Genomic DNA, 19,189 nt, shown 5'->3' on the forward strand with positions numbered 1-19,189 from the left:
ACAGACAGACAGACAGACATGAACCTGGGACTACTGAGAGGATACAACACACATGATGTTCAGACAGACAGACAGACAGACAGACAGACAGACATGAACCTGGGACTACTGAGAGGATACAACACACATGATGTTCAGACAGACAGACAGACAGACAGACAGACAGACAGTTGTTTTTGTCACATCTCACACATGCATGGACTGGCCACGCCTCCTTCCTGATAGGCTTCATGACATGTATATACGTATATAAAGTCTCATAATGTCCTATGTGTAATACATTGTGATGAACGACTGGACTTTCAAACCCGGGTCTTGTTGCTGCAAAGCCAAGAGTGTTACCACTACTCCGCCGTGTGGCCCTTGACGAGGCCCTATAGTAACAACGTGTCATGGAAAAGCACCAGTCAGGTGTAAACATGCATGGTGTGGTTTTAACATCATTTCTGTAATAAAGTATGTGTGTTCATGATGAACAGAAGAATGTCTATTTAGTGACTTACTGTGTATATCTTCTTCTTAAGTTACAGTAATGACAACGTGATTAAAAGGGTTGTTGAGCTACAAATCATCACCTCACAGATAATGTAATGTAATCACTACACACTGTTCTTATCTAACTCACATCCCATTATAGTGACGCTTGTGACAGGCCCCTCCCACTTCCTCACACTTCATCGTTGCTAGAGTCCGACTTGAGGCAGGTGATTAATGACTGAGCAGTCCTTCATGTTCATTGTGGGAACATGTAAACAGGTAGAGACGATAAATACTGTGCTCACGTCAGGAGACAAAGAGCAGGAAACCAGCGGCAGATCACGCACACACACACACACACACACACACGCACACACACGCACACACACACACACGCACGCACACACGCACACGCACAGTTTTCCCAGCGTTCACACAAACATACCAAGGTAGTGATGTTGTGCAAATGCTGCAGAGGCATTAAAAGAAGAAGAAGAATGAAACATGGCAGAATAACGTCATATCTTCATTCATTCATTAGAGTTTATTTCCATATATCATTGCCACACTAACTCCAAACAAAGCTGCAGTCAAGGCCACGTTTTATCGCAACCAAACCAGGTTCAAAGGTTTGAAGAGACCAGAATGATTACATAAGATGCTGAACCAGCTCCAAAGTCACAGAGTAAAACACTACTCTGCAATACTTTCAGTACAGCAGCTCACTTATCCACTAACATTTGATTTTATCTTGGACCATTTTATCATTTGTGAGGATTTAAAGAGAAGAGCCAGAAAAGACCTCACTGTCTGTGAAGAACAGAAACAGAGTCAGTGAATAAAGGATAAAATCATGTCACTCCAGCTTCTACATTCCACTGCTCTGGAAAAATGGCGACAAGACGAGGAAACCACGACATTCTTTGACTTACAATAACAGACGAGAGGCAGCAACAAACCACGACCACACAGCCTCTTACTGGCTCTCTTGATTTACCTCATCAAGTCCCGCCCCCTTGTCCTTCGGTGGTGACCGGGACAGTCATTTTTGCTTATCTTGATGGAAATACACATAAAGGAGCATCTTTCATGACCTAATACTTGAAAATACTGTTTAAATGGAAAGCAACTCTTTTCAATGCAGCTCTACTTTTACATGCTCACATTCCAAACAGCTGCAACAGGTGGTAACAATCCCAGCAGAGCAACACATGCTCATTACATTACAGTCTCATCGCTCACACACACACACACACACGCGCACGCACACACACACACACACACACACACGCACACACACACACACACGCGCACACACACACACACACGCACACACACACACGCACACACACACACACACACACACACACACACACACACGCACACACACACACACACACACACACACACACACCATGAATTCTGCAGTGGATACGCCTGTTGACATTTGTGGACCCAAACTATGGAGCAGTTTTAGACTTCGACTCTGGGGCAGTATCTGAGTCTGCACAAGCAAAAGAGGCTTTTTGGTGCAAACAATGATCGTGTCCATAAAGCTCTGTGAAGAATAACTGCCCATGTCATCATCACTCTCATCGGGGAGGAGATTTTATTGCATATGCAGTTCAACTAAGTGTATACATACAGGAGTAATCGGACTATGGACCTAGGTATGTTAGTCTGACTAAGACTAGCTCGATTGTACACAGGTCGTTTCCTGTGAAAAAGCTGTTTTCAAAGGAAAACATAGCAGTGTTACTGCAGCAAAACAACAACGAAGACAACAACAACGACGACAACGACAACAACACCCTTCAGAAAACCTTTGAAGATCCAGTGTGTAAGAATTAGAGACTGCAAACCGCAACAGATGGAGGACTCCTCCACTCCAGCATGTCAGGGAACTCTGGAGACCTTCACAGATGTTGTAAAGTTTCTGTGTGGGCAGAGCTGCACTTCTTTGTTGGAGTAGTAAGCTTCTGTGTGGCAGCTGAAGAAACATGGCGGCACAAGATGGCTCTCTAAAGTAAGGCCCTTGTCGAAGGTACATTTTTTAAATTTTAAAGCAATTATGTGCTTATATAAACTTATGAGTGAGTTTTTTCACTTTGTGCCAGTAAACTCACAGTAAACTCACAGTAAACTCACAGTAACTTGCAGTAAACTCGCAGTTAACTCGCAGTAAACTCACAGTAAACTCATAGTAAAATCACAGTAAACTCACAGTAAACTCATAGTAAAATCACAGTACACTCACAGTAAACTTACAGTAAACTCACAGTAAACTCATAGTAAAATCACAGTAAACTCACAGTAAACTCATAGTAAAATCACAGTACACTCACAGTAAACTTACAGTAAACTTACAGTAAAATCACAGTAAAATTGCAGTAAACTCGCAGTTAACTCGCAGTAAACTCACAGTTAACTCACAGTAAACTCACAGTAAACTCAGTAAAATCACAGTAAACTCACAGTAAACTCACAGTAAACTCACAGTAAACTCAGTAAAATCACAGTAAACTCACAGTAAACTTACAGTAAACTCACAGTAAACTCCCAGTAAACTTACAGTAAAATCACAATAAACTCACAGTAAACTCACAGTAAACTCACAGTAAACTCATAGTAAAGTCACAGTAAAATCACGGTAAACTCACAGTAAACTTACAGTAAAATCACAGTAAACTCACAGTAAACTCACAGTAAACTTACAGTAAAATCACAGTAAACTCACAGTAAAATCACAGTAAACCTACAGTAAAATCACAGTAAACTCACAGTAAACTCATAGTAAAATCACGGTAAACTCACAGTAAACTTACAGTAAACTCACAGTAAACTTACAGTAAAATCACAGTAAACTCACAGTAAAGTCATAGTAAAATCACGGTAAACTCACAGTAAACCTACAGTAAACTCACAGTAAACTCACAGTAAACTCACAGTAAAATCACAGTAAACTCACAGTAAACTCACAGTAAAATCACAGTAAACTCACAGTAAAGTCATAGTAAAATCACGGTAAACTCACAGTAAACTTACAGTAAAATCACAGTAAAATCACAGTAAACTCACAGTAAACTTACATTAAAATCACAGTAAAATCACCTAAACGTTAATTACGAGAGAGGAAGATCATTTATATTTGCTGTATAATGATTACAGGCATTAATAATGTGATGGTGCCACATCACTGTCCTCTCACTGTCCTCTCATGTCTCACTGTCCTCTCACTGTCCTCTCATGTCTCACAGCAAACCTGACTGTTAACTGAACATTAATGAGCTCCGAGTGGAGATGACGGAGCAGCACTGTGATGATGTCATGATCACAGTAAAAGTTGATATCAGGCACACAGAGTGCATGTCTGTGTGGAGAGGTCAGCCAGTTCAAAGGTCACAGTTCATTGCTGTACCACTGTATGTAATAACTACTAACTAACTACTAATGCTCAGAGACGATCACTGCCATTTCTTTACTCACCGTGTCAGAGACAGACAAATGAGCTAAATCTACCATGAAAGTCATCTCACAGCTTTGAATAAAACAATCACACAGCAAACATGCAGTTTGACCAGGAACAGTCAACTGTTGTGAAGAAAATCCTGATAATAATATCACACTGGAAATAAGTGGAGAGCAAACATGGAAGGGACAAGAAGATGTGTGTCATTCTAATCCAACTCTATCTAAGTGTGTGGATTGTGTGTTTGTTTGAATGAGAGTGCAGATCAAAGAACATATCATCACAATCATTGTTAGAGCCACATCACACTGTGGACCAGGTTTTGGTCTCTGTGAGGTCTACTGGTCCTGACAAGGTCAGTGTTTATGTTTATGGCAAAAAGGGTCCTAAAGAGGCAACAAATACAAGAACACACACACACACACACACGCAGCTATTCTTGTTAGAACTCTGTCTTTCATTCATATAACCAGTGAATGATTAACCCTAACTTTAACACTAACATTAACACTACCATTAACACTAACATTAACACTAACACTAACACTAACACTAACATTAACACTACCATTAACCCTAACTTTAACACTAACATTAACACTAATATTAACACTACCATTAACACTAACATTAACACTACCATTAACACTAACATTAACACTACCATTAACACTAACATTAACAATAACATTAACAATAACATTAACACTAACATTAACACTAACATTAACAATAACATTAATACTAACATTAACACTAACATTAACACTAACATTAATACTAACATTAACAATAACATTAACAATAACATTAACAATAACATTAACACTAACATTAACAATAACATTAATACTAACATTAACACTAACATTAACAATAACATTAATACTAACATTAACACTAACATTAATACTAACATTAACAATAACATTAATACTAACATTAACACTACCATTAACACTAACATTAACACTACCATTAACAATAACATTAACACTAACATTAACAATAACATTAACACTAACATTAATCCTAACATTAACACTAACATTAACACTAACATTAATACTAACATTAACACTAACATTAATCCTAACATTAATACTAACATTAACACTAACATTAACATTAACAATAACATTAATACTAACATTAACACTAACATTAATCCTAACATTAATATTAACATTAACACTAACATTAATCCTAACATTAATCCTAACATTAACACTACCATTAACACTAACATTAACACTACCATTAACAATAACATTAACACTAACATTAACAATAACATTAACACTAACATTAATCCTAACATTAACACTAACATTAACACTAACATTAATACTAACATTAACACTAACATTAATCCTAACATTAATACTAACATTAACACTAACATTAACATTAACAATAACATTAATACTAACATTAACACTAACATTAATCCTAACATTAATATTAACATTAACACTAACATTAATCCTAACATTAATCCTAACATTAACACTAACATTAACACTAACATTAATACTAACATCAACACTAACATTAATCCTAACATTAACACTAACATTAATCCTAACATTAACACTAACATTAACACTAACATTAATATTAACATTAACACTAACATTAATATTAACACAAACATTAACACTAACCACAATTCAAATCTTAGTCCCAAACTTAACCAGTTCCTCAGAGAGGTCCTAAAGAGGTGACCAATACAAGCGCGCGCGCACACACACACACACACACACACTCACACGTTTTAAAGCGCAGATCCTCGTCATCCACGGAGCCGAACTCTCGCAGCAGTGACAGGAAGAGGATCCCGAAGGCGTTCTGGATCCCGAACACGGAACCGTTGCACCACATGGCGGCCAGCATGACTACCCAGCCCCAGCCGCCTTCAGGGTGCACAAACTCGGGCTCCTGGGGTCCCGGGGCCGCGGACTCCTGCTGCTGAGGCAGCGTCGTTTTAGTGTCCAGCTGCTCCTTCTTGTCGTCAGCTGCCAGAGGCTCACCTGTACCTGCGGTGTCTCCGTCTGACACAGTGCTGTTCCCTTGTGTCATTGTTGACTCTTTGTCTTTGATCTCACGTTTGTAAAGATATTTATAAGAAGAGAAAGAAGTTTGTCCTGGTGAGAAAGAACAAAGGTGAACACACTGAAGTGAACTTTCCTCTCACTGTAACACAGTAACACACACGTCTGCTGCTGCTGCTGCTGCACATTTATATATAGACAGCGTGGAGAGGGCGTGGCTCTGGGGCTCACTGCATCTGATTGGACACTGTCATTTGCATGTCAATGATTCTGCTCTTACAGTATCTTCACACACACACTCGTGGACACTCGGTGTAGCTCTGATAAGAGGAAGTGACAGTTTCACTCTGAAGTAAATATTCAGCTGGTGCTAAAAAAGAGAGTCATGTAAGCTGCTGTTTACTGAGACCCAGCAAAGAAGTGCTGCAACATTAGAGACGCCAACTGTTGCAAAAGTTCATTCAGAGGAGGAAGACTGATTAAATGGACTGAAGGTGTGTGGACCAAGACCAGGACCAGGACCAGGACCTGGTCTTATCAACATTATCAGTCAGTTCTTCTCCTCACTATGGGGTTAAATGTGTTATATCTGTATATGTGCAGAGGGTGATCCACACATGTTTCTGGATTTGAATCCACAAATAAAAAAATCCCATTTGTAACTTCTATGTTGATTTTTACACATGTAGATGTGTATTTGTAAATAATATGACATTTGTAAACCTGAAAACTGCATTTGTGGATCGCCAGCACACACATTACAGGACGACCAATAAGCTCCAGCTCCCAATCAGCAGCCACGACAAGGACTTCAGAGTCTCTCAGACAAGAGAGGCTATGCTCTATGACTCTATGGCTCTATGATTCTATGACTCTATGACTATGACTCTATGACTCTATGACTATGACTCTATGACTATGACTCTATGACTCTATGACTATGATTCTATGACTCTATGACTCTATGACTATGACTCTATGACTCTATGACTATGACTCTATGATTCTATGATTCTATGACTCTATGACTATGACTAAGATTCTATGACTCTATGACTCTATGACTATGACTCTATGATTCTATGATTCTATGACTCTATGACTATGACTAAGATTCTATGACTCTATGACTCTATGACTATGACTCTATGACTCTATGACTATGACTCTATGACTATGACTCTATGACTATGACTCTATGATTCTATGACTCTATGACTATGACTATGACTATGACTCTATGACTATGACTCTATGATTCTATGACTATGACTCTATGATTCTATGACTCTATGACTATGACTCTATGACTCTATGATTATGACTCTATGACTCTATGACTATGACTCTATGACTCTATGACTATGACTCTATGACTATGACTCTATGCTATATGACTATGACTCTATGATTCTATGACTATGACTCTATGATTCTATGACTATGACTCTATGACTATGACTCTGATTCTATGATTCTATGATTCTATGACTCTATGACTCTATGACTCTATGACTATGACTCTATGACTCTATGACTATGACTCTATGATTCTATGACTCTATGACTCTATGACTATGACTCTATGACTATGACTATGACTCTATAATTCTATGATTCTATGACTCTATGACTATGCTCTATGACTATGCTCTATGCCTCTATGACTATGACTCTATGACTATGACTCTATGATTCTATGATTCTATGACTCTATGACTATGACTCTATGACTCTATGATTCCATGATTCTATGACTATATGACTATGACTCTATGACTATGACTCTATGATTCTATGATTCTATGACTCTATGACTATGACTCTATGACTCTATGATTCCATGATTCTATGACTATATGACTATGTCTCTATGCTCTATGACTCTATTGCTCTATGACTATGCTCTATGACTCTATGACTATGACTCTATGGCTCTATGACTCTATGACTCTATGACTATGACTCTATGGCTCTATGACTCTATGACTATGACTATATGACTCTATGACTATGATTCTATGACTCTATGACTATGATTATATGACTCTATGAGTCAATGAGTTTATGATTCTATGCTCTATGACTCTATGGCTCTATGCCTCTATGACTATGATTATATGATTAAATGACTCTATGAGTCTATGACTCTGTGATTCTATGCTCTATGACTCTATGCTCTATGACTCTATGCTCTATGGCTCTATGACTCTAAGCTCTATGGCTCTATGCCCTATGACATATGACTCTATGCTCTATGACTCTAAGCTCTATGGCTCTATGCCCTATGACATATGACTCTATGCTCTATGACTCTATGCTCTATGACTCTATGCTATATGACTCGATGCTCTATGCCTCTGACTCGATGCTCTATGACTCTATGCTCTATGGCTCTATGACTCGATGCTCTATGACTCTATGCTCTATGGCCTTATGACTCTATGCTCTATGACTCTATGCTATATGACTCTATTACTATGCTCGATGCTATATGACACTATGCTCTATGGCTCTATGCTCTATGACTCTATGCTCGATGACTCTATGCTCTATGACTCTGTGCTCTATGAGTCGATGCTCTATGACTCTATGCTCTATGCTATATGACTCTATGCTCGATGCTCTATGGCTCTATGACTCTATGCTCTATCACTCTATGACTCGATGCTCTATGACTCTATTACTATGCTTGATGCTATATGACTCTATGCTCGATGACTCTATGACTCTATGCTCGATGCTCTATGACTCTATGCTCGATGCTCTATACTCTATGACTCGATGTTCGATGCACTATGCTCTATGACTCTGTACTCTATGACTCGATGCTCTATGACTCTATGCTCTATGACTATGCTCGATGCTATATGACACTATGCTCTATGACTCGATGACTCTATGCTCGATGCTCTATGGCTCTATGCTATATGACTCTATGACTCGATGCTCTATGATTCTATTACTATGCTTGATGCTATATGACACTATGCTCTATGACTCTATGCTCGATGACTCTATGCTCGATGCTATATGCTATATGACTCTATGCTCTGTCACTCTATGACTCTATTACTATGCTTGATGCTATATGACACTATGCTCTATGGCTCTATGCTCTATGCTATATGACTCGATGCTCTATGACTCTATTACTATGCTCGATGCTATATGACACTATGCTCTATGACTCTATGACTCTGTGCTCTATGACTCGATGCTCTATGTCTCTGACTATGCTCGATGCTCTATGACTCTATGCTCTATGGCCTTATGACTCTATTACTATGCTCGATACTATATGACACTATGCTCTATGGCTCTATGACTCTGTGCTCTATGACTCTATGCTCTATGCTATATGACTCTATGCTCGGTGCTCTATGACACTATGCTCGATGCTATATGACTCTATGCTCTATCACTCTATGCTCTATGACTCTATTACTATGCTTGATGCTATATGACACTATGCTCTATGACTCTATGCTCGATGACTCTATGCCTCTATGACTCTTTGCTCTATGCTCGATGCTCTATGCCTTACCGAAGCTTCAGATTGAGAGCTGAGAGTAGACTGAAGTTCCTGGACCACGTCATAACATGTTTGAGGTCCGACATTGTGCTTTCCTCTGTCTCTGCAAGGCAAGTGTTAATGATAGAACTCGGGAAGCCGAGGTTCTGCTGGCCGCTCACTGTGCAGAGTTTATACCATGTTAGGCATCACGGGGAAGAGAAAAGAGAAAAGCCATAAAGAACACCATGGAGGCTGCAGAGAGAGTCTGCAGGTGGCTTTGGATCAGGAGGAGTGAGCAGTGGAGTAGTGCTGCAAGGACAGAAGTCAGTGTCTGATCAACCCTGGCTGGGTCACCTGAAACGTCCAGTGATCTCAGGCACATCAGTGAGGATGTGTCCAAGAGCATCCTAACATGTATCAATGTACAAGTTACAAATGTTTATTTTCGTATTTGTGGATCTAAAAAACACGCGTGCAAATCCAGACACACGTGTGGATCACCCTCTGCACATATAGATATTACTGGAACACATTTAACACATACCGTCCATGATCACATGATCACAAGTACAGTCCATCATATTCTTTCTGTCAGTCAAATCCCATCATCAGTCACTCATTCATACACTGTGCATCAGTGTGAGCTGGAAATGTTCAGTTACCTGTTACCTGTCATTTTCAAACAGGGACCCCAAAAAGAGGGTCAGGGCAGAAGAGGTGAACGGTGTTCAGTGGTCTTGGTCTGGATAGTCTGGTCTGGACATGCAGGAAAATCTTATAATGCAATCCAGACGTCACTGATGGTGCCCTAGAATACTGTCGTGCTCTTCCCACTTAAACCCAGGTCAGCTGGAGTCCACGATAATGCCCGAAAACGTTTTCTTGTCTAATCTCTTGTAGCTCTTGGCTCCACGTTGCTCTAACAGCATTTACAGTTAGTTTCCTCTGTACACCACCACCACTGGAAATCAAAGAAGATTTAATTTGAATTGCATCAGCTTTTGAGGAATTCTAAGCATTCTGACACATTATGGGCTCAGAGATAATGATCAGTGACTTGTTTTAATACTTGAAAATCCTTTGCAGTCAATGACTGTCTGCAGTCTGAGACGCATGAGATCAGGTGACCTGGTCACTGAAGAACATTCCATTTCATTATCCATCCATACTGTGAAACACTGTTTACATGTCGGCAGCATTGAGCTGAATCTGAGCAGAGGATTATAATCCTGCTCCTTCTGTCCTCCATCATTCACACTTTTCTCCTCCATCATTCACACATTCATCTGTTTTTCGACATGTTCTAGCTCATTATAATCTGGCCTTCCTGTTCGTGAGTGTCATCAGTGGTTTGCTCTTATGACGACGACACCCCCCCCCCTCCATCCTCAGGTGTGTTCACGCGAGTCTCCTCCACGTCTGTAGAGGCCCTGAGTTCACCAGTGGATTCCTTCTTTATTAGAATTTGTCCACTCCTAATCACACCTGGACTGAAATGTTTTTTATTTTATTTTGACCTCTCTTGTTGTTTTTAAAATATTATATTTTTATTGTCTGTATTTTATTTAATTTGATTGTATTTTCTGCTCTTTTAATCACGTGTTGTAAGGTGACCTTAAATGAAATGAATTATTATTAATGACATTATGAAAATGAATGGCACATACATGTTTGCAATGACATCATGACATAATACTCACAACACACATTTAACATACTGCACCTTTATTAAATGAATGTGACATTATTTCCTTCTATGACATGTGGTTGATATACTGCTACGTGTTGTATCCATGGTTACTGATGGATAACATAAGCAGGTGTAAGAGCCAGCAGTGAACACAGCAGTGAAAACTCAAACACACCAAACAGTTTTATTTTGCTGAAATGAGTGAAATGTGAGAACTCTTTCTTGAACACGTGGACGGTCACCTGACCTCTTTGTCACGTGACGACAAAGAAACCATGTGACCAGGAGAAGAAAGGACTGCCTGCTGGTAACTCACATGCTCAGTCCTTATCACAGCAGGAGACATTGTGTCCTCTCATCAGCTCTCTTCTTTAGCCACTTTGGGAGCCTGTCCTTCCTCTGCCGCCACCGCCGCGCCCTTCCTCTTCCTCAGTCCCTTCATCTTGCGTGTGCGCAGCTTGGACAGATCCTGCTTCTGCATGTGCACCCGGCCAAACTTGGTGCCAAAGGCATCATGGGAGATATTCTTCTTCTTCTTGGGCTGAAAGGGAGTAAAGCAGAGAAATGAATTAAATGATAACTTGATATTTTACATGAACATGGACAATAATCCAGAAATGATGATTACATATGGTGAGTTAGAAATGACATTTTTAACTGCTTCATTTGATAAATAAAGAAGTAGAAGCAGTAAAATGATGTGATAAGAAGAAGAAACTGGAGTGAACACACAGGTCATCTACAGCTGTTACCCTTCATTAATGGTCAGTCTAATGCTGCTGGGATGGAACAGAGGGTCATTCCATGAGTATATGACTCCACCACAGTGACACAGTACAAAGGTGTTGACAATCATTTGCTCAAACTTCAGGAACAGCGTTTCAAAGAGTCGGATGTTTGGCAACAATGTGGCCTTTCCTCTGGTGCCACCTTCAGGACATACTTGATATGGTCAGTCACATTACAACAGCTGACTCTGAATGTTTTTGTACATAAAATATCACCGTCACGTATTTCTTTGTGTGTGTGAGTTGTTTCCAGGTGACATTTACCTTCAGGGCCTTGGGCTGCTTATGAGCTAACTTGTACAAGTCATCTGAAGACAGATGTGTTCTTCTGAGGACAAAGTCCAACGATGGCCCGATCTCCTCCAGCTCGATGCGTGGGGTCCTGCACCCAGACTTCTTCAGCAGACACCTGCAGCCACAGCACAGACAGTGAGTGCAGGGCTAATGTGGTCTACAAAGGCAATGATGTGACAACTCCAGTCCTTGGTGGACTTCTGATCACGTGTTAGCTGTCTGTCCAGTGGTTGCAGATAAGACTTCAAACCCCAAACACAACTGCTGCTATTTTTAGTAAAAGTCAATTCCTTACTTGTAGCTGCGCATGTATATCTTCCCGTCCAGTGCAGTGAAGTGCAGCACATGCTCTAACCCTGCCAGACGCACTGCAGGCACCGTGGGGCCCCTGAAGAAGTCTGAAACATGAAGACGAGCAGTGAGACATCATTTCATCTGCAACAGGTGAACAGCTTCAGATCAGTGTTTACCGATGAAGAGACTCTTCAGACGTCTGTGTTCAGCGTCTGTATCAAAGACGTCGCCCGCAAACACAAGCATGGGTTTCGTCCCCTCGGGAAACTTATTTGCCTGCAGTAGAAACAACAAATAACAAGTTATTATTATCAGAACTTTGAGTCTTCATCAAGAAAAGAAGAACTGGAAGCAGCTAAGGAAGACATGGTGTTTCTTCACATGTCTACATCTCTGTGTGACGGCTTCAAACAAGTCATCATCACATCTTCACTCTCTGAAAATCAGATTTCATTCTTTACCTTTATCTCACTCAGTGAAACAAACTTCTCAATTCCAAGTTCAATCATATCGAGCACGTGGAAGTCAAAGAGACGACCTGCAAACACAACAGCATGATATTATTGTGATATCAAAAACACTGTAATGATACACCTCCTGTAGTACTGGAACACCGAGGCCACACTGACATCAAAAGAGCAACATTTCAGCTGTTACGTGCAGGTGTTTACATCTGGATCTGAATCACAACTTTTTTCATGGGGAGTTACTTTCCACTCGACCTGAGACTCGCGCTCTGACTGAGGGCAGGAACATTCACGTCTGTGTAGCCAAAAACAATACTACGTGTTCTATGTAGAGAGATATTGATCCAATACAAACAATGACACTCGCTCTCATGTCCGGTGTATGGATGTTTACCAAATATGAAGTTGTTGGGCCGCTTCTTGTTGTGAGAGCCAAACAGAAATAAAGAACAGTCCGTCTTCTTAGAGAAAAATTCCTGATAAAAGAGTTCACGTGATTAGTGACACGTCTGGAAAACACCTGGAAAACATGTTTACACATTTAAGTGTAATAAAGCATTTGTCTTGTTTCCAACATACCAGTGATGTAGAGTCTTCAAACGGTCGAGTTATGTTCTTTCTAAAAAAATGAATCAAAAATGATTGAGTGTTTATCTTCTGTAGATGGACACTGAACACACTGAACACACTTAACACTGAACACTCAACACACTTAACAGTCAACACACTGAACACACTTAACACTGAACACTCAACACACTTAACAGTCAACACACTGAACACACTGAACACACTTAACACTGAACACACTGAACACTAAACACACTGAACACTCAACACACTTAACAGTCAACACACTGAACACTCAACACACTGAACACTTAACAGTAAACACACTCAACACCCTTAACACACTCAACACACTTAACACTCAACACACTTAACAGTCAACACACTGAACAGTCAACACACTGAACACACTGAACACTCAACACACTTAACAGTCAACACACTGAACACTCAACACACTGAACACACTGAACACTCAACACACTTAACAGTCAACACACTCAACACACTGAACACTTAACAGTAAACACACTCAACACACTGAACACTTAACAGTAAACACACTCAACACCCTTAACACACTCAACACACTTAAAACACAACACTTAAGTTTATTTTAAGCAAGTTCACTGTTGATAAGGTATGTGCATAACTATAGACAATGTGATATCATGTAAAATAAACAATAAAAAGTACTGTTTGTGAACAATTATAACACAAACATGTCTACAGGCACAAGGAGGATCACGTGCCATAATATCAAGATCAGCAAAGCATGTGACATTTATGCTGAACAAAATAATAATGATTCATGATCATTTAAAAAAACTTCATTACACTCTGAATAAACCAGTGATTTTATTTGCATACACAAATTTGAAATAAAATCCTTATAAATCACGAGGTACTGAATAATGTTATATAACCCTCTCTAGTGGCACATAAGAATCACTGTGACTGTATGTTGGTGAATGGATTTTCAATTCACTCACATGAATGAAATGAATGAATGAAAGTTTTCCATTCACAATTATCACAATGATGTAACTTCACCACATTCTTGTTAGTGATCTGTTGTTGTTTTTTAACCAGTTTAAATCATTTCCACTGAAGGTTTTAAAGAATCTTGATATCCAAGAATCACTTACTTTTTGTACAGCACAGCATTGGGCTTCTTCAGGGAATGCTGCAGGAAAACATGTTTCTATGAAATCACAACACTACCAAACACACATTTAACAAACAGCCAACGTAAACACATGTGACCATTGTAAGAGTTGTGTTCTTACTCAAATGTAACAGGAACATACTTGAGTTATCACATAGCCATTACTAAAACATTACGATTGATCCAATAAAAACTGTAGACTGGTAGTTGCAACCTTTCAGATTAACACACACCCATGAAAACAGAACCTTCAGACAGTTTGATGTCACATTAGCTCCAGGGTTAGCGTGGAGATGTGAGAACTCACTATGTCTTTGAGAGCCTTGGTGACCGTCTCACTGGTGTTCCCTCCTTTCATGATCATGGCAGTCTTCACGTCCTCAGTCAGCTTTGGAGCTCTGCTCTCCAAGAAGCGCTTAGAGCGCTTTGTCTTGGGCTTTCTGCACACACACACACACACACACACAGTTAATCATCATAACAAGGACTCCAGCCAATACACCTGTATGTACTTCCAGAACACAAATATATCTTAGAAACAGCAGATTTGTTGATGTAAAAAAGCATTAGATGTCGTGTCAGACAAGTGAAATTTTAGCTAATTATTTCTCCGCTTTAATAATGCCAGTTGGTGTTGTATAATATATTGGAAAGCCGGAGTAGCCACCTTTACAGCGAGGTATAAGCTGAAGGATTGTGCTTCTGTGGAATAAGCAGCCTAACATGTGGGCAGCGCCCCTGAAATAGTGTCCTGTTAATACTCTTGGTTTGAGTGACTTAGTGGATTGGATGATTGCACTGTCCCACAGTAAAAAGGAAAAAACAACACATATAGGCCATTTGACACTGTCAGGGCCCTCAGTAGCGTGAGGAAGATCAATACGCAGCAACAACAGCTTGGCTCCTCCTCCTCTTGCTGGTCAGCAGCCTGGTCGCATTAATTCCTCAACCAGGAGTTGTTGCAGGTCAACCAGCATGGCTGGTGGTAAACCCCGCTCTGTGGGGAGAGCGTTGTCATCCTGGAGGATGGAGTTAGATCCCAGATTCTGGAAATATGGGATCACCATCACCACTGGCTCCAGAACCTCATGTGCTGTCAAATCAGAGCCAATCAGGTGGCAGTCAAACATCTGTGACTGGCACACATCTGGCAGCACGAGTGAATACCAACGCAGAATAATGGGGGCGTGCCAAGTGGAAAGGGAACTTGGCTTGTAACCGGAAGGTCAACGGTTCAAGTCCCCACCAGGTGGAAAGGGCTGGGGTACCCCTGAGCAAGGTACCCAAACCCCATTGCTCCCCAGGCGCTACTCAGTGTGACAGCCCACTGCCCCTAATTCTAGGATGGGTCAAAATGCAGAGATTTATTATTAATAAAGTATATATTCTATTCCAATGCAGGGGATTTTGGCACTTTTTTGGGGGGCACCAATGTTGCTCATTCCACAAATGCCCGATCCTTACAAGTTGTGTCTCATCGTAAAGGTGACTAATCAGGCTTTGCAACAATATAAAATAAAATACCATTGTTATCACCTAAGGGGGAAATAATTGACTGAAAAAACGTTTCCAAACATCTTTGAGGCATTTATTATAATTAAGTAGGGAATTGGAGCCCTATGGTTAAAAAACACTAATCTAAAAGAAAATGTTGTTCTAGATTTAAAACATGACTGTTGTTTTCCTTTTATTATATAACTTACAACATAAGTTATATGTCATGTTTCAACTGTTTTCTTTCTTTCTTTTGACTTCCCTAAACTTATATATAATGTAACTTACAACATAACGTCATGTTTCACCTGTTTTCTTTCTTTCTTTTGACTTCCCTAAACTTATATATAATGTAACTTACAACGTAACGTCATGTTTAAACTGTTTTCTTTCTTTCTTTTGACTTCCCTAAACTTATATATAATGTAACTTACAACATAACGTCATGTTTCAACTGTTTTCTTTCTTTCTTTTGACTACCCTAAACTTATATATAATGTAACTTACAACATAACGTCATGTTTAAACTGTTTTCTTTCTTTCTTTTGACTTCCCTAAACTTATATATAATGTAACTTACAACATAACGTCATGTTTCAACTGTTTTCTTTCTTTCTTTTGACTACCCTAAACTTATATATAATGTAACTTACAACATAACGTCATGTTTCAACTGTTTTCTTTCTTTCTTTTGACTTCCCTAAACTTATATATAATGTAACTTACAACATAACGTCATGTTTAAACTGTTTTCTTTCTTTCTTTTGACTACCCTAAACTTATATATAATGTAACTTACAACATAACGTCATGTTTCAACTGTTTTCTTTCTTTCTTTTGACTACCCTTAACTTATATATAATGTAACTTACAACATAACGTCATGTTTAAACTGTTTTCTTTCTTTCTTTTGACTTCCCTAAACTTATATATAATGTAACTTACAACGTAACGTCATGTTTCAACTGTTTTCTTTCTTTCTTTTGACTTCCCTAAACTTATATATAATGTAACTTACAACGTAACGTCATGTTTCACCTGTTTTCTTTCTTTCTTTTGACTTCCCTAAACTTATATATAATGTAACTTACAACGTAACGTCATGTTTAAACTGTTTTCTTTCTTTCTTTTGACTTCCCTAAACTTATATATAATGTAACTTACAACATAACGTCATGTTTCAACTGTTTTCTTTCTTTCTTTTGACTACCCTAAACTTATATATAATGTAACTTACAACATAACGTCATGTTTCAACTGTTTTCTTTCTTTCTTTTGACTTCCCTAAACTTATATATAATGTAACTTACAACATAACGTCATGTTTAAACTGTTTTCTTTCTTTCTTTTGACTACCCTAAACTTATATATAATGTAACTTACAACATAACGTCATGTTTCAACTGTTTTCTTTCTTTCTTTTGACTACCCTTAACTTATATATAATGTAACTTACAACATAACGTCATGTTTAAACTGTTTTCTTTCTTTCTTTTGACTTCCCTAAACTTATATATAATGTAACTTACAACGTAACGTCATGTTTCAACTGTTTTCTTTCTTTCTTTTGACTTCCCTAAACTTATATATAATGTAACTTACAACGTAACGTCATGTTTCACCTGTTTTCTTTCTTTCTTTTGACTTCCCTAAACTTATATATAATGTAACTTACAACGTAACGTCATGTTTAAACTGTTTTCTTTCTTTCTTTTGACTTCCCTAAACTTATATATAATGTAACTTACAACATAACGTCATGTTTCAACTGTTTTCTTTCTTTCTTTTGACTACCCTAAACTTATATATAATGTAACTTACAACATAACGTCATGTTTAAACTGTTTTCTTTCTTTCTTTTGACTTCCCTAAACTTATATATAATGTAACTTACAACATAACGTCATGTTTCAACTGTTTTCTTTCTTTCTTTTGACTACCCTAAACTTATATATAATGTAACTTACAACATAACGTCAGGTTTAAACTGTTTTCTTTCTTTCTTTTGACTTCCCTAAACTTATATACAATGTCAAGTCTTTATTTTGCGGTTTTTAATCACATGATGGATTATATTATTCTAGCATCGTAAAAACAATTCAAAGTGCTGTGTTTCGCCTGAACACGAGCTAACGTTAGCCTGCTACAGCAGTCGCTAATGCTAGGCTAACAAGCCAGTGAAGAGTGGAGGAGATGAAGACGTGAAATAGAAGATGAAGACATGAAATAGAAGATGAAGACATGAACTAGAACAGAGTGAATGAAAAGTCCCACTCACACTACACTGTCCAACTGTGTCATGTTCTCGTGCGTGTTTTCCTCCGTTCACACAGAGAAACGTGTCAACGCTGCTTTTTCTCCACGTGAAGAGTCAACCACACACCGGAAGTCAACAACTCTCCACGGCGAGTGTTTCTTCTTCTGTTGTGTTGACAGTCTACTGAACGTCTATCAGCGCCATCTAGTGTTGGAGCAACACAAACTCAGCTCATACGTGACTGCACACACAGTCCACTAGAAGCGCTATAGACCGAGAAACTGACAGGAAGTGACGTCATCACTTCGGACGCGGTAGATGTGGTTTTATTTTGATCGAAAAACAACTTGTTAAAAGTAAATGTTCAAAGAATAAAGTAAAGGAATAACACATTTGATCATTTCTTCTTTATATTTTGATTCGGAATAGAAGTGCAAATTCATATTCGTACCGTGAGTGTGACAGAGTGAGTGTGAGAGCATGGTTCATGTTTCCATGACTAGACCCTTGAACGTGTGCTGCAGCATTTTGAACAAACTGAAGGTTTCGAGAGTTTCTAATCGAGATGTAACACAAGCATGAACTAGTTTGTCATGAATGATGTTCTGCAAATGAGTTTAATGTGTGAATCAAAAAGAACTCTGTCTAAC

At 38.8% G+C, this 19,189-nt stretch overlaps 2 protein-coding genes across 2 annotated transcripts in view; both read right to left on the reverse strand.

Moving 5' to 3' along the window:
- Positions 1 to 6,158, reverse strand: part of slc16a10 (solute carrier family 16 member 10) — a 33,512-nt gene extending 27,354 nt beyond the window's left edge. Inside the window, exon 1 of the mRNA XM_058613018.1 lies at positions 5,719 to 6,158. Within this exon, the coding sequence (XP_058469001.1) occupies positions 5,719 to 6,028 (310 nt within the window). The 5' untranslated portion in view covers positions 6,029 to 6,158. The remainder of the gene's footprint in view (positions 1 to 5,718) is intronic.
- A 5,067-nt stretch (positions 6,159 to 11,225) lies between these two features.
- On the reverse strand, positions 11,226 to 18,704 carry rpf2 (ribosome production factor 2 homolog). Its single transcript, XM_058613047.1, has 10 exons — positions 18,561 to 18,704; positions 15,096 to 15,228; positions 14,769 to 14,806; positions 13,630 to 13,669; positions 13,445 to 13,526; positions 13,045 to 13,121; positions 12,760 to 12,859; positions 12,585 to 12,687; positions 12,260 to 12,404; positions 11,226 to 11,748 (listed from the first exon to the last, which is right to left on the reverse strand). The coding sequence occupies exons 1-10, from the start codon at positions 18,581 to 18,583 to the stop codon at positions 11,566 to 11,568; spliced, it is 924 nt and encodes a 307-aa protein (XP_058469030.1). The 5' UTR covers positions 18,584 to 18,704; the 3' UTR covers positions 11,226 to 11,565.
- Between the last annotated feature and the right edge of the window lie 485 nt (positions 18,705 to 19,189).

Source organism: Solea solea, chromosome 17 (assembly GCF_958295425.1).
Source record: "Solea solea chromosome 17, fSolSol10.1, whole genome shotgun sequence".
NCBI classification, from domain to species: Eukaryota; Metazoa; Chordata; class Actinopteri; order Pleuronectiformes; family Soleidae; genus Solea; species Solea solea.

Excerpts from the sequence above, each read along its gene's own strand:
- rpf2 (XM_058613047.1), bottom strand. The coding sequence starts at position 18,583 with ATGACACAGTTGGACAGTGTAGT. Across the intron at positions 15,229-18,560 it reads ACACAGTTGGACAGTGTAGT|AAAGCCCAAGACAAAGCGCT; the intron begins GTGAGTGGGACT and ends GTGTGTGTGCAG. Across the intron at positions 14,807-15,095 it reads CCAAGGCTCTCAAAGACATA|CATTCCCTGAAGAAGCCCAA; the intron begins GTGAGTTCTCAC and ends GTTTTCCTGCAG.